Here is a 17,211-nt window from a genome sequence, read left to right on the forward strand (position 1 = left end):
CATGTTTGAAATGTTGATCTTTCATCAGAGATGAACAAAGGGATCTTGTGGTACAAATACAATAAGACTAAAAGAGCATGGCCTTAAAAAAGCAAACCAAGTACTATGCTTTATTTCTATAGAAATGGAATTGGAAAGTAGGGAGGGAACGCTAAACCTATAACAAACCTTGGTTAGATCACATGAATACCATATGTAGTTCTGGTTGCCATGGTATTAAAAAAGCATAGAGGCACTGGAGAGTGTGTAGAGAAGATTTATAAGAATCATACTAAAAATATAAAGGTATTCACATTCGGAAAAGATTTATTTCTCTATTCAGAATGTGCATAATCACAGAGCTAAGCAATAGACCTGTCAGCAGCCAGAGAGATTTATTAGAGCGTGGCGTGAAGTTTAGTCAGTAGACATTCCTTGACAATGTGAGTCATTGCTTGGACTGTACCACAGCTGCAAGCCTAGATAGTCTTAACAACCTCACTGATGTTGGATGGCTACACAGAAGCTTTGGCCAGTCCAGAAACGGTTTCAAAGGGCTCACTGTCATCATGGGCAATCAAAGTTGGGTGGACAAGCAGTGGGCTCCTACCGTAGGCTTTTACTCCTCAGCTCAGGTGATGTGAAGCAAGGTGCACTGCTGGTGGGTTGAGGAGGTCCTTGTATAAGAAAGGCCTATTGCAATTAGTTTCCTGATGTGGGGGTAGTGGGTGGTGCAATATTGCTCAGGCCTTGGAGCTAGGTGAGGCAAATTGGTTGAAGAGTACCTGTGATGATACACATTGTTGAGTTGTACATTGATAAGTTTGATGTGAACAGACTATTCCATACTGGTAAGCACTATTCTGAAGTTGAGTATGTGATGATAAGAGCAACGATCAGGGCCTGTGATCCTGTGAAGTTCTAGGCAATTTATTGAGGAGGCGATTGCAGGGGTTAATTTTTTCTGCAGTCTTGGTGAGTGTCTGTCAAGGGTGATGCCTTGATTAAACCAGTCTCTGGCAATCCAGGGCAAGACCAGGAAGAAAGGAATGCACAAGATGTAAACTATCAGGCCTGTAGCTTCAGGGCAGCTTTTCCTTTGTCTTTATTGGCAGCACCACCCTTCTCTCAAGTGACCGCCTCACACTTCAATATTACTCATGTTCATGGTGGGCACTCTGCTCTGGGATAAAATTCTAACAATAGAGATCTGATTATCATAGAAAATCATAGAAACCGTACAGCACAGAAAGAGGCCATTCGGCCCATTAAGTCTGCACCGACCACAACCCCACTCAGGCCCTACCCCCATATTTACGCACTAATCCCTCTAACCCACACATCTCAGGACACTAAGGGCAATTTAGCATGGTCAATCAACCTAACCCACACATCTTTGGACTGTGGGAGGAAACCAAAGGACCCAGAGGAAACACCCACAGACACGAGGAGAATGTGCAAACTCCACACAGACAGTGACCCAAGCCGGGAATCGAACCCGGGTCCCTGGAGCTGCGAAGCAGCAGTGCTAACCGTGCCGCCCCATGCCTCATTGTCCTGGAACAAGAGCCTGCATCTGTGCAGCTATTTGTTTTGGCAGCCAGGTTATATTCTGGTTGATGTAATCTCCCCTTGGCCACACTCTCACCCTCCCACAGAGGTATCAGCCCATTAATTAGTTGCAGGACTCCACTTGGAGAGGCCTGGAGCAGCAACAGCAACAGAGAGGGCCAGGGCAAATTGTCATTTTCATAGCCACCTGAAATCCTCCATGATCTTTGTTAAGAGAATTCTCTGGGGGCTTCCCTCTGGGGGTCCTGCATTCAGTCCAAGCTAATACAGAACTTGTAAGAGACAGTATGCAGTCAAATATGTTCTTTACTTGACCAATTCGCATTGGGAGAGAGATGCCAAATGGATTCCAACTTCTCTCTAAAATTACATCATATGAACACATACTATTTTCGAAGCTTTGTATTCCCCACCCAATCTGTCATACAAACTGGATGGTCCAATTACATTAATACACATTACTTACCTTGGCCAATAACATTGTATCCCCTGACATAATTAGGGATTCATTGGCTATTTGGATCCCAAAAATCATTCCTTCATTGCTTAGCAACCTGCTTATGCACATCTGACAGATTCAAGGTTCGCTCCTGCCACCTGCATTCTGTGAGAACTATTGGAGTCATCCTATCTAACCAGCTATCTTGTCAGGCCGAGTAAGGAGCAGAATGTTCATTCATTTTAATTAGTTGAATCCTTCTATTCATTCCATTAGTTAAGACCTCACAGCTGCAAGGCCAAAGCCTCACACTAATTAAGTTCTATACTTCATTGTTCCCTTTGAATCTGGTCTGTCTGGTTCTGCTTTTTCCCACATGCACAAAAGCTCACAAACACCTTTAAAAGTGCATTTCAAAGTTACAATACTTGTTAAAAACCCATTATTATTAATTATATAGGTGGTTAAGGCAAAAACTTTATTATACATATGAGGCACACAGTGATACCTTTGGTATATACAAGGCACATTATCATCCCTATTTCAGACTAGTCTATTGTATTTTAAAAGCCCTTTAATAAGCAGGGTTTCAGCATCCCCTGCTACAATATTAATCTCCAAACTTCACAGGCCCTAGGTGAACATGAGAGTGAGTGAGTGAGCGAGAACCCCAAAGACAGGGAATGAGCCAGCCAGACACACGCACACACAGCCCTGCCTTCCCAAAAATCTATCTACACACTAGCCTGATCACCACCTTCATGTGAATTGAGCACCACCAGAAGAATAGAGAAGTTTTGTGTTAGTAATGAAAGTGGTTAGTGCGAGGACCTGTCGCATATGTTTCTTCCTAGTCGAAGGCATTGACAAACTGGGTCTCCTTTCTCTTGAAAAGAGAAGCTGAGAGATGAGCTAATGGAAATCTTTAAAAAGCTTTTGATATGGTGGGGGGGAAAAATGCAAGGTAATCACTAAGAAATCTAGTAGGGAATTCAGAAAAACTTTTTTACCCAAAGAGTTAAAATTGCATAAGTAGCTACCACTGGAAATGGTTGAAGTGAAAGGTATAGATACATTTAAGGAGCAGCTAGGCAAACACATGATGAAGGGAATAGAGGGGTTATGATAGATTTAGATGAGGAAAGATTGCAGGAGGTGAAGTATGAATGCTGGAACGGAGTTATTGGGCCAAATAGCCTGTTTTTGTGCTGTATATCTGATGCAATGCAATCCAATATAAAATGTTTTTTTTGGACTTATTTTAGCCACTTAAGATTGGGGGAAAGAGAGGACACACATTTTCATATTTGTTTCCCTAAATTTATCATTTTTTGCCTCACCCAGGAGTCATAGAAGTTTACAGCATGGAAACAGGCCTTCGATCCAACTTGTCCATGCCGCCTTTTTTTTAAGGCCCTAAACTAGTCCTAATTGCCTGCATTTGGCCCATATCACGCTATACCCATCTTACAGATGTAACTGTCCAAAAGCTTTTTAAAAGACAAAATTGTACCCACCTCCACTACTACCTCTGGCAGCTTGTTCCACTCACCACCCTGTGTGTGAAAAAATTGCCCCTCTGGACACTTTTGTATCTCTCCCCTCTCACCTTAAACCTATGCCCTCTAGTTTTACACTCGCCTATCTTTGGGAAAAGATATTGACTATTTAGCTGATCTGTGCCCCTCATTATTTTATAGACCACTATAAGATCACCCCTCAGCCTTCTATGCTCCAGCAAAAAAGTCCCAGTCTACCTAGCCTCTCCTTATAACTCAAACCATCAAGTCCTGGTAGCATCCTAGTAATTTTTTTCCGCACTCTTTCTAGTTTAATAATATCCTTTCTATAATAGGGTGACCAGAACTGTACACAGTATTCCAAGTGTGGCCTTACCAATGTTTTGTACAACTTCAACAAGATGTCCCAACTCCTGTATTCAATGTTCTGACCAATGAAACAAAGCATGCCGAATGCCTTCTTCACCACACTGTCCACCTGTGACTTCGTTTTCAAGGAGTTATGAACATGTACCCCTAGATCTCTTTGTTCCGTAACTCTCAGGTTGCATAGCTGTTGGTGTGGGATGTGAGGAGGAGGCAGGGATGGAATGGGTGGTGTGTTATGTAACTTGATGCTTAAGACATCATAATCGTGGGACAGCCTCAATGGATCAGCTCGTCTTTTTCATTTTGATATGTAATCATGATAAACGAGTCCTGGCTGATATAGTGCAGCCAAAGAAGACTTTTAAATTATCTCACAATAGTGAAAGACACACAATTTCCAATAGAAATAATACGGCAAACTTCCCAAACTATGTTACAACCACCAGTAGGGTCAGGATACAAGATTTTGGCTTTGCAGTGCTAAAGCAGCAATGGCTGCTGTCGAACTCAGACCGAAAGCTAACAGCAGCCAGGCCACATCAAATCCTCACATTTTTCTCTACTGGTGGGCATGAGGAAATGGGAGACATAGACCGGTGTGGTATTGGGAATTTGGTTTACGTGGGAATTTGTTCTCCAGTAGTTGGTTTGATTTTCTGTCCTTGTCTGTAAACTAGGAAAGTGTAAGGTTCAATTATATTAGAAAAATAGATAATGCAATAACCCTTAACTAACTAACATGCAGGAACAAGAGGGAAAGCTGATTGTGAGTAAATCTACTCGACTTTCTAGTCTCTAGTTTATAATAAATTATAAAAGTAATCGTAAAGTACAGCACAGCAGCTCAGCCCATCTGTAACATGTGGGAGTAATGGGCAGTTCATGCAGCCACATGCACAGGTGTCACCAGCTGCAGAAACCTTGAGCAACAGCCAGAATCACTGTGGCATATTCATGATGCCGAGTACTACATCAATAGCACGTTTACTGAAATAGTCACACTACAGGTTTAGGAGTGTGCAGGCTTTGAGGGATTGAGTGACCACCAGAAAGTCGAAGAGAACAAAGCAATTAGTGCAGAAGTCCTCACAAACCAGTTTCCCATTTTGGACCTGGGGAATACAGCAAGAGCCACATTTGGGACACCACAAGTGGCTCAACTGCAGGATGGGAAGGACAGAGAGTGGAATAGTGGTAGGGATTCATTAGAGTCCCTACAGTGCAGGAGGCCACTCACCCATTGAGCCCACACTGAGCATAGAAATAGGAGGTTAGAGCTGATGAATGCATGGTGTAGGAAGAGAGGGATTCAGATTCTGGGGCATTGGGGCCAATTATTGGGGAGGTGGAACCTCGGGGTGAGGCCAGGACCAGTATCCTTGCTGGGAGGCTTGCTAGTGCTGTAGGTGGAGTGTTTAAACTCGTTTCACAGGGGGATAGGAACTTGGAAGTAGACTAAGATGGGGCAATATCAGAAATGGTAATAGAAGACAGAAAATTAGTGCGAGGCTGGAAGACAGGATACAAAAGCTGGAAAATGAGAGTTTGGCAGTGCTCCAGAATATAATACATCAAATATAGCAAATCAAGTAGAGGAGTTGAGAGTTCGGATAGAAACATCACAGCTATTACCGAAACATAGCTTAACCAGAGACAGGAATGGTAGGTCAACATTCCTGGTTACATGGTTTTAGGGTAAGATAGAGAAGGGGATTTAAAAAAATGGCAGTTCTGGTTAGAGAAGCAATTACAGCTGTGAGGGGTGATATGTTAGAAGGATCATCAGTTGAGGCTTTTTGGATTGAGCTTAGGAACAAAAAGGTACTGTCACACTACTGACAGTGTGCTATATACTGCTATAAACAATCACACGGAAATAGAAGAACAAATATGTAACAAATTTCTGAGAAGTGCAAAAACAATAGAGCAGTAATAACGGGAGATTTTGATTATCCCAGCATTGATTGGAAAGTTTTACTGTGAAAGAAATGGAGAGAACAGAACTCTAAAGATGCATTCAGGGAACTTTTTTGGCCAGTATGTCGGAATGAAGCTGGGCTGGTGAAAAGAGAGACAATGGGATAGTATTTTGGTGGTGGTGATTATATTTAATAAGTTTTAACATAATTCTGGAAAAAGACAAATATAAAACAGAAGTTACAGTTCTAAATGAAGACAAAGCCAAATTTACTATTTAACCAAAGTGGATTGGAAACGTATACTTGAAGGTAAATCAGTGTTAGAGCTGTGAGAGGCATTCAGAAGGGGATATTCAAGGGATTCAAGTAAACATATTCCCACAAAGAAAAATGATCATACAGCCAAATCTAGAATTCCCTGATGTCAAGGAGCACACAAGGTAAGATTGGGCAGAAAAAGAATACTTATCTCAGACTCCAAGAACTCAATACTGTAGAAAAGCAAAAGGAGTATAGAAAGTGGAGAGGTGAAATCAAAAACGAAATTAGAAAAGCAAAGACAGGACATGACAGAAGATTGGCAAGCAAAATCAGGGAAAAACCAAACATGTTTTATCAATACACTAAGAGTAAGAGGATAACTAAGGAAAGAACTGACCCACGAAATACCAAAAAGGTGACCTATGTGTAGGGGTAGAGGATATAGGTACAGTTTTTAATTAATACTTTGTGTTGTCTTCACAAAAGAGGAGAACCATGGGACGTTGCAGTTAAGGAGAAGGAGTGTGAAATATTGAATGTGAGAAACATAGGGAGAAAGGAAGTGTTAAGGGGATTAGCATTGTTGAAAGTGGATAAATCGCCAAGGTCAAATTAATTGTTAAAATGGGGTGAAGTTTCGGAGGATCCGATCGAAGGGCTGGATGGCCTACTCCTGCTCCTATTTCTTATGTTCTTATGTTCTAATTCTCATTGGATGCACTTGAGATGCCGGAGGTCTGCTAACATTGTACCTCTGTTTAAAACATAAGTGAGGGATAGACTGAATAATTACAGTCTGACTTAAGTGGTTGAGCAAATTATTGGAATCAATCCTGAGAGACAGGACATACTACAGGATATACTATCAGTTTTAGAAAAACATGGTTAGGGACAATTATTAGTACATTACTTCGCATTTCAATTTAAATCTAATAATGAAATTCTGAAGATTGGATACCGGAATTTTGGTGGAAACGATCCAACTAAGGATAATGTAAAGGGTTTTTCAGAGAAATACCTGTCAGGTAAAGATTGCAGGGCTGTGGGGAAATAGAGCAGTGAGACAATAGATCAAATATTGGCATCCTATGCTGCAAGATTCTATGATCCATAAACGTTACTGTGGACAATTTTTCAAAATAAACATACCTTCGGCTGTGAATAATCCATTGCGTGATATGGAGCTCTCCACCCGACAAAGCAGATATTCCCGAGTTTCATTCAAGAATGATGGGAAGTTTTCCCGTGTAGAAGCAAATTGCTCAATTGCATTTTTTACAGATGCCAGCACCTATTTAAACACAAACACTGAATTATGAAAAGCTGCTTCCTATATTGTTACATGTTTGATTAAAAAGTGAAATAGTTTGATTTGAGCAACCAGAACTTATTTTTTCCATTTTACTCATTGTCATTGTAAGAGTTTTTGAATACATTTTTGTTTTAAATTTCAATCTTTTAAAGGTCAGCCATCCTAACAAATTGACAAGTGATCAGATGCCGGTATCTTAGCTCGATTGTTTTCAACAGACTTTTTCTCAGCAGTTTATTTCCTAAAGGAAATGGTCAAAACAACCAACCAGCTCAAATCATCCTGGCACATTGCAAGACAGATCAGGAAGATCACAAGGCTGGTTAATCTGTGCGCTGTTAGCTCAGCTCAGCAGGGGCACCAGTGTTGGAACGAGAGCTGGCCTCAGGGTCCCCAGTTTGGAAAATGAAAAATCGGTCAGTGTTCTCTCTCCAGCCAGCCATCCAGGGACATGCGCTGTGAAATTATATATGTAGTGGAGTTTGCATGATTGGCTTTAGCTGTGACTCTGTGAGCAAACAGTGCCCACAACCACTATCCAAACTCTCACAAATAGTTAAGTATTGGAGGATAAAATAATACACGTGGAGCTGCATGTCTAGATTGAGAGCTCATGAGTGTGCAATCATAGATATTCCATATCTTACTACTTAATGGCTGCACAATATTGAACACCGAGACAGTCATTATTATTGTATCTATATTTAACTAAAATATTGAAAGTTTACAGAATACTATGTTTATTAAGTACTAAGATAAAGATTTGCTCGCATGTTTTGAAAACTGTGAAGGTCATTATAAAGCTCAAGAGGCCATGTAGTGGCAGAAGAAACATATGCACTCAGCAGTGATATTTCTAGCTAGCCATGAGACCTGATAACAAGAGATGACAGACTGACCAGCACACACCATCCACATTGATGCATTGCATCAACCAGGGATTCATCATAATGTTTCCCCATGGTGATATCTGTTAACTGGGTATCTTGCAGACCCAGGCTAAAGTTGGAGGAGGCCTGACCCTCAGATGGGTGGCACACAAGGCTACTGGGCATGTGGTTATTTGCCCCAATGTCTCAGGAGCAAAGATAGTGGAGTGAGTAAACCCTAACTGAAAATCCAGAGTGGAGTTCCGTGGGTGATAATCTGTCATCTATCAGACAGCTTTCTGACAACTCCTACAGCAGAGCTGATACCAAACATTAATGGTTTCAGGATTACAGGAAGCATCAGTTACAATCTCTTACACGATTGGTGTGGAACACGCACATCAGAGTTACTTCTGACAGTGGGAGAAATTATTGCTTCCCATTGGATAGCTACTACCTACCTCAGGCTGGCCAGTCAGTGAGGTAAGGTGTCACCACAATCTGCCTTCTTCAATGGGGCTTGGAGCTTAGAGAGAGTTATCTCTCAACAGACAGGTTACTAAATCCATGCACCAGATAAGACGAACTCCCAGTCTTCTGCACAACAAGCTGGAGTGTCAGGCATCCTGGCCTTACTGATAACTTCTGCAGGTTGATGTACTTAAAACAGATCAACAAAAGACTGACCTCAATTTGGGCATTCTTATGCTGAAAAAGAAGGTTCACTCGAAGTTAGTCCCTTAAAGAGAATCACTGCACTTTTCTGGCAGGTGAAATCTTAAGTGGTAACGTGAGCATAGGGTGTGTTTTGCAATAAATAATCTCTACTTGTGATGATTCCATTCCCACAAAAGGCTCAGAAAGACTTCTAACACCTGGCTTATTAACAAGGTGCAGAACCAGTTAACCTTGTGCATCTATCCCCAACATCATCTCCACACCAGATGTCGAGAGTCAATTCAATGAGGAACTTGACACTGCAAGCAGCAGAATTCCCACCACCGAGGGATTATATCTTCTGGGGGATTTCAGCACAAGGGTGAATATCAATTATACAGCTTGGCCAGCGTGTATAGGGCACTGAAGAATAGGCAAGATAAATGAAGTAGTACAGATATTTCTAGAGATATGCTGCTTGCAGCAGTAAAACCCCAGGAAACTGGCATTCTATCTGAAATCACCGGAAGTAGAAATGCTGGAAGGAAAAATTTGTGCCTCAAGACATACAGGCTACAAAAATTGTCACTTGAATAAAACAAAAGGGGGATTGAAGAGACTGCAATAATTACTGAGGCTTCTCCATGTCAAGTATTATGGGGAAGGTCTTTGTTTGCATTGCCGTGACCAGATTGCAGATCCAGGCATTGCATATCTACCCTGAATCTCACTGTCACTTAAGAGCTGGCAGTTCGATAGTTGACTTTGTCACTTCAACAGTTACAGGAGAAATACCATGAATAGCACAAACTTTGCTATCTTATTTTCACAGATGTCACCAAGGCCTTCAACTTGGTTAGCAAAGACGGACTCGTTAATCTGCTGCAGAAATAGACCATGTGCTGGACTCCTGGGTGTCATTTATTTTTTCTATGATAACATTCACATCTTCATCAGATACAATGCAGTATCTTTGAGGGTTTTTGAGATCAGCAGAGAGGTAAAGCAGGGCTGCATTCTGGTGCCAACACTGGCATTTTCGTCTCCATGCTGCTATTGTACAGCAAGTCAAATGAAAGTCTCTGCTTGCATGCCAGAGCTGCTGGCAAGCTGTTCAACTTGGCAAGACTGCGCAGCAAAGTGTGTAATGTCCTAGTCCATGAGTTGCTAGTTGCTGATGGTGCCACACTGCCATCCCATACTATAGTTCACATCAGCAGTTTGTAGATCTGTTGGGCCTGCCAGGAGTTTGAACAGGCACCTAGCATCAGGAAAAGCAAAGTTCCAGGGCCAGGACACAGAGACTCCACCTTCCATCGACACTGAAAAACATTTCAGTTTTATATGCCTTGGATCAATAGTTACCAGTAACCTGTTCCTTGATGCTGAGATCAGCACTAGGACTGCCAAAGCCGCAGCTGTCACGTCAAAATAGAGAAGATGGTGTGAACCAACAATAAACTAACCAAAAATATAAAGCTCGGTGTGTATCTGCATCCTCCATTATAATAGTGAGGCATGGACAATTTGCACAAGTATTGAAAAGAGACTGATCAGCTTTCACCTATGCTGCATAAGATAAATATTGAGCATCTTCTGGGAAGACAGAATGCCAAATATAGAAGTATGATAATATTCAGGGACCCCCGGCATGTTTTCCCTTGGGTCAGGGGAAATCACTTAGCTGGGTTATGTGAGCTGAATGTATGAAGGCCACCTCACCAAAGACATGTTGTATGACAGGCTTGCTATCAGCATGAGCCCAACAGTTGCTCATGTCTGTGATACAAGGATGTCTGCAAGTGAGATTTCAGGTTGACCAGGGTCAGAGTCAATGCATGGGAAGTCCTCACTGCTGACCAGCGTGCCTGAAGACAAGCAGTCAGGAAGGACTTGGAAAAAGCAGAGACAAAGGAATGACCAGAAATCAGAAGAGAGAGTCTGCTGGAGGGAAAGAACATCTGTCAATCTCAGGCCAACATGATTCATCTGCGGAAGGGACTGCCATTCACAAATCAGCCTCCACAGACACAACAGATGCTATTCAATTTACTGCTGTCCATTGTCTCCTGAAATGGACAGATGTTATAGTTAACATATCAAAAGTTAATACACCAATAGTTAATACATCAGAAGCTGAAAACAAGTCTAGCCTTGAAAATATGAAATTTAGCAAATGTACAGAGGTCAAAAGAAGTTGCTTCCATTTAACTGGTTACGAAACAGCACCATTTATGTGTCACATATTAGAGACCGACACTATCCCACCACTGAGTTATGTTCCTCATGTTGCTATGTTTACACAGCACGTGAGAATATTAAATAAAGGCTGAACAATAAACAACACAAATGACCCTGATTTTCAGAACTATGATTTTGCTTCCAAAATGGTGTCTGCACTATGTGCACATACTGTGTTTCTGCAGAACTGATTTAATGCCAGGTCTGCCATTTTGGAGCTGACACCATCCCTCAAATATGCAACGCTAAACACATGTTCAGCAGCAGGAAGGACACACCATGAGTGCCATTTAAAAGGGTCATAAAATTAGTTGCTGGTTGATTTGTCCTGCAAATTGCTGTGATTGTAGGAGTGTTTGGTGATTTCCAGAGTTGTTTGATGTTGAAGTGTGTACAGAATCTTTGTCTTTGGTAGCTTCCATCTCATGAGATGGAAGTTTATGTTTTGGTGGTCAACTCTGTGTCAAACATCATGTGGTGGGGCTCAAGAGCCCAGGAGCCCCACTCCAGTGTGGCAGCCTCTGTTATAAATAAGAACAGTGAGCTCAGAGCTGCAGCTCTGCTGGCCTCTGTTTTCTCTGGGCCCTCTTCTTGGCCTCCTCTCTTTGCCTCTTCCAATGTTTTTCCAAAGAGTCAGTCTAGAGTAACAGCCATTAGTAACTATCTCCAAGCTGTTTGTGTCAAGATCTACCGAGATCGTATCTCACTTGCATGTTACAAAAGGTGTGGATTTCCAGCAGGTTGTGACCCATTCATCATTTCAGTATAATAGCACTGTAGGTGCAGCTATACCAGAAGGCTTGCAGTAATCAAGAAAGCAGCTCACTTCCACCTTCTAAATGGAAATTAAGAACAGGCAACAAAATGCTGGTTTTACCAGCAAAGCTTAGGTCCCATGAATGGAATAGAAAGGTCTTTGGGTATAGATGAACAATGAACAAGGCTGAGACAGTACGAGTATATGCTGATGGAATTAGCACAAAAAGGCAACAGGTCCATCAGCAAAAGAAACAGCTCCAGGGAGTCAGAAGGTGAATTACATGCTCAGAATTTCCAGCTTCTGATCTGCTGTTGTAGCCACTGTATCTTTGTGGTCGCTGTTAACCTTCAGGATGGTGGGAAATTCAACATAGGCGCAGGAGTAGGCCATCTAGCCCTTCAAACCTGCTCCGCCATTCAGTAAGATCATGGCTGATCTTCTTGTGGACTCAGCTCCACTTATCCACCTGCTCACCATAACCCTTAATTCCTTTACTGTTCAAAAATCTATCTATCCTTATCTTAAAAAACATTCAAAGTAGCCTCAACTGCTCCACTCAGCAGGGAATTGCACAAACTCACAACCGTTTGGATGAAGCAGTTCCTAAAGTAGATGACTGATCATCTACTTTAATGCCATTTGCTCACTTTAACTCCATTCCCATGATGTCATTATTATCTAGAAATCGCTGTCTTGATTATATTCAATGACTGAGCTTCCACAGTCCACTGTGTAAAGAATTCCAAAGATTGAGGACCAAGTGAAGAAATTCCTCATTTTAGTCCCAAATGGCTTGGCTCTTATTCTGAGGCTGTCTCTCCTGACTCCAGAGCCCCCCTCCCCCCCCACCCCCACAGCAAGGGGCAACATCCTTCCTGACTGTACCCTTTTTAGCCACTTCAAAGTTTTTAAACTTTCAATAAAATCACCTCTCATTCTTCTAAACTCTACAGAATACAGATCCAGTCTCCACAACCTATCCTCATAGGCAGACCTGCTTTCTCAGAAATCAGTCCGATGAACTCACATCATCCTTCATTAGTTAAGGGAGCCAAAACTATACACAATACTCCAGCTACAATCTAACCAAGCAATCAAAGCACAGTGGGGCAATTCTCCCATCCTGTCGCACTGATTTTCTTAGCACAGTGAGCCGGGAGATTTAGGCAGTGCCAGATTAGTGCAGTCCCTGCTGAGCGTCTGGTCCTGAGCGCATCTCCTAGTGCCGGAAATAGGCGTGGAGCTGCATTATATATGCAGCCCTTCATTTGCATTTGTTTTAAGTAATGTTAGCGGGCTCAGGACTGAAGTTTCCAGCTAGCTAGCCTCTTTCACCCCCCCAGTCCAGGAGTATTTCACTCCAGTGGGGTTTACTGTAGCTCCCCATTTGTGGGGAATTAGCTGCCTGACCCGCTGGAGTGAAGGGAGTGCAATCGGGGCCCCCCAGAGGGTCTGCGATAAGAGGGGCCTTGGGCATTGGCAGCGCCAGCATAGGTCCCTGAAACTGCCCAAGGGGCAAAATGCCAATGCCCAGGGGGCAGGACCTGATAGGGTGATCAGCGGGGGTGGGGAGGTCCCACTGCCACTATGCAGCCAGGATCAGTGAGGAAGGGAGGCCAGCAATCAGGGTGTGCGGGGGAGGGGATGGTGCTGGTGGTGGGCAGCCTACTGGGTGAGAGGGTGGGTGTCATTATTGGGCCTGAGCATGCCTGGGGGCCCAGCAATTGGGCTGGCCAGTAATCGGAAGGCCGACAGACAGGGGTCACTGCGCCTATGTCTTCTCGGCTCTGACAGATTGGCGCATGCACAGTGGCCCTCTCAGTGCCATGCTGCCAGCTTCCCAGGTGGGAATAGGTCCTGTCCTCTGATTTTTTACGTAATTCACGCTAGTGCACACTGCAGCGTACAGAGTATGGGAGATTTTTCTCCAAACTTCCACTGATTAAACTTTGATTTACTTCAGTTTTCACGCAAATTCAGAATTATTTTGAGAATTCCACCCCTGATATTTTTACTCCTGTGAGTAAATTATCTAAACAATGAAGGCCAACATCCCATTTACCTTCCTTATTATTTGCTGCACCTGCATGTTATCTATCAGTGATTTATGAACAAGGATCCTTGTCATATCCCAATAGTCACTGCCTGCCAAGGTACCCAGGTATCTTTGGACATCAACGCTTCCCAATCTCACAATATTAAGAAATACTCGGCACTCCCATTCCTCCTACCAAAGTGGATAAACTCACTCTTATGTACATCATGTTCCATCTGCCATTCTTTTGCCCACTCACTAAACCTGTTAAAATCCCCTTGAAGTCTCTTTATATCATCCTCATAACAAACATTTTTAGTTTTGTATATCCACAAACTTGGAAATATTACCTTTAGACCCCCACATCCAAATCACTGTTACAGACTGTAATTATCTGGGACCCCAGTACTGATTCTTGCCATATCCCAATAATCACATGCTGCCAACCTGAGACTGACCCATTCATTCCTACTCTGTTTTCTGTTCCTTAACCAATGCTTAATCCATGCCAGTGATATTGCCATAACCCACTTTCACCTCCTTTGGGTGCTTAACCAGCACAGCCACTTCTTGGACTATTCTGGAGGAGCTATACTAGAACATGAGAACATAAGAAATAGGAGCAGGAGTAGGCCATCTAGCCCTTTGAGCCTGCCCCGCCATTCAATAAGATCATGGCTGATCCGAAAGCGGTTCAGTTCCACTTAGCCGCCTGTTCCCCATAACCCTTAATTCCCTTATCGATCAGAAATCTATCTGCCTGTGACTTAAACATTTTCAATGAGGTAGCTTCCACCGCTTCAACTGGCAGAGAATTCCAGAGATTCACTACCCTCTGAGAGAAGTTCCTCCTCAATTCTGTTCTAAACTGACTCCCCCTTATTTTGAGGCTGTGTCCCCTAGTTCTTGTTTCCTTTCTAAGTGGAAAGAATCTCTCTGCCTCTACCTTATCTAGCCCCTTCATTATCTTATATGTCTCTATAAGATCATCTCTCAGCCTTTAAACTCTGAGTACAGGCCCAGTCTACTCAACCTCTCATAAGCTAACCCCCTCATCTCCAGAATCAACCTGGTGAACCTTCTCTGTACTCCCTCCAAGGCCAATATATCCTTTCACAAACAAGGGGACCAAAATTGCACACAGTACTCCAGTTGCAGCCTCACCAGTACCCTGTACAATTGCAGCCATCCCCACTTTTATACTCCATTACCCTCGCGATAAAGGCCAACATTCCATTTGCTTTCTTGATCATCTGCTGCACCTGCAGACTGAGTTTTTGCAATTCATGCACAAGGACCCCCCAGTCCCTCTGCACAGTAGCATGTTGTAATTTTTCATCATTTAAATAATAGTCCATTTCACTATTATGCTTTCCAAAGTGGATAACCTCACACTTACCAATGGTATACTCCATCTGCCAGATCCTCGCCCACTCACTCAGCCTATCCAAATCTCTCTGCAGACTTTCCGCTTCCTCCATGCAATTTGCTTTCGCACTCATCTTTGTGTCATCAGCAAACTTTGTTACCCTACACTCGGTCCCCTCCTCCAGGTCATCTATGTATATGGTAAAGTATTGAGGCCCCAGCACCATCCCTGCGGTATGCCACTAGTCACCAACTGCCAACCAGAAGAGCACCCATTTATTCCAACTTTCTGCTTCCTGTTAGATAACCAATCCTCAATCCACTCTAATACTTTACCCCCAACCCCGTGTACCTTAATCTTCTGCAGCAACCTTTTGTGAGGCACCTTATTGAAATCCTTCTGGAAATCTAAAAGCACCACATCCACCGGTTCCCCTCTGTCAATCGCACTCGTTACATCTTCAAAAAAATCCAGTAGATTCGTCAAACACAACTTTCGCTTCATGAATCCATGCTGCATCTGCTTGATCGAACCATTCTTTTCCAGGTGTCCTGCCATTTCTTCTTTAATGATGGATTCCAGCATTTTCCCAACTATGGACGTTAAGCCATAGTTACCCGCCTTTTGTCTACTTTTTTAAACAGCGGTGTAACAGTCGCTGTTTTCCAATCAGCCGGCACTTCCCTGAGTCCAATGAATTTTGATAAATTACTACTAACGCATCTGCTATTACATCTGCCATTTCTTTCAGTACCCTGGGATGCATTCCATACAGGCCCGGGGACTTGTCTATCTTTAGTCCCATTAGTTTACCAAGCACTACCTCTTTAGTAATAGTAACCGTTTTAAGGACCTCACCCCCTACAGTCCCACAACCGTTAATATTCAGTAAGCTATTTGGTACTTGGTAGAGTTCTATACTTGGTAGAGTTCACTATACCATACTATACTTGGTAGAGTTCACATCATCAGCTGAGGAGGAAGGAGAGAGGAGGTAACCAACACAGTCCCTTTCTAACTGGGTTGTCCATGATTAATTCTTCCACCTATGATATCACTTTACCACAATGCAGAAATAAAAGACACCACAAAATCCTTATTTACTGAGGAAATGGGCATGGAGTCTATGGAAATAGGGCAAACAGGTAGGGAGGTCATGGAACCTTTACAGATTAAAGAGGGGGTGGTGCTGGCTGTCTTGAGGCAAATCAGAAGTGGATAAATCCCCAGGACCGGACAGGGTATTCCCACGGACCTTGAGGTAGGCTAGTAGTGAACTTGCAGGGGCCCCGGCAGACATATTTAAAATGTCAGTATGCACAGGGGAGGTGCCGGATGATTGGAGGGTGGATCATGTTGTTCTGTTGTTTAAAAAAGGATCCAAAAGTCGTCCGGGAAATTATAGGCTGGAAAGTTTGACTCAGTGGTGGGCAAGTTATTGGAAGGTGTGATAAGGAATAGGATCTACAAATATTTGGATAGATAGGGACTTATTAGGGACAGTCAACGTAGCTTTGTGCGTGGTAGGTAATGTCTGACCAATCTATTGGAGTTTTTCGAGGAGGTTACCAGGAAAGTGGATGAAGGAAAGGCAGTGGATGTTGTCTACCTGGATTTTAGCAAGGCCTTTGATAAGGTCCCTCATGGGAGGTTAGTTAGGAAAGTTCAGTCACTAAGTATACATGGGGAGGTAGTAAATTGGATTAGACACTGGCTCAATGGAAGAAGCCAGAGAGTGGTTGTGGAAGATTGCTTCTCTGAGTGGAGGCCTGTGACTAGTGGTGTGCCGCAGGGATCGGTGTTGGGTCCATTGTTGTTTGTCATCTATGTCAATGATCTGGATGATAATGTGGTAAATTGGATCAGCAAATTTGCTGATGATACAAAGATTGGAGGTATAGTGGACAGT

At 42.9% G+C, this 17,211-nt stretch overlaps 1 protein-coding gene across 7 annotated transcripts in view; it reads right to left on the reverse strand.

Annotated features, from left to right (window-relative positions):
• Positions 1–17,211, reverse strand: part of fhip1aa (FHF complex subunit HOOK interacting protein 1Aa) — a 154,399-nt gene that overhangs the window by 2,865 nt on the left and 134,323 nt on the right. For all 7 annotated transcript variants that reach the window (XM_080192885.1, XM_080192847.1, XM_080192857.1 and 4 more), the window contains one exon: positions 7,209–7,350. In XM_080192885.1, the coding sequence (XP_080049011.1) occupies positions 7,209–7,350 (142 nt within the window). The remainder of the gene's footprint in view (positions 1–7,208; positions 7,351–17,211) is intronic.

The sequence above is a fragment of the Carcharhinus amblyrhynchos genome, chromosome 1 (genome assembly GCF_965287045.1).
Source record: "Carcharhinus amblyrhynchos chromosome 1, sCarAmb.v2.hapA, whole genome shotgun sequence".
NCBI lineage: Eukaryota > Metazoa > Chordata > Chondrichthyes > Carcharhiniformes > Carcharhinidae > Carcharhinus > Carcharhinus amblyrhynchos.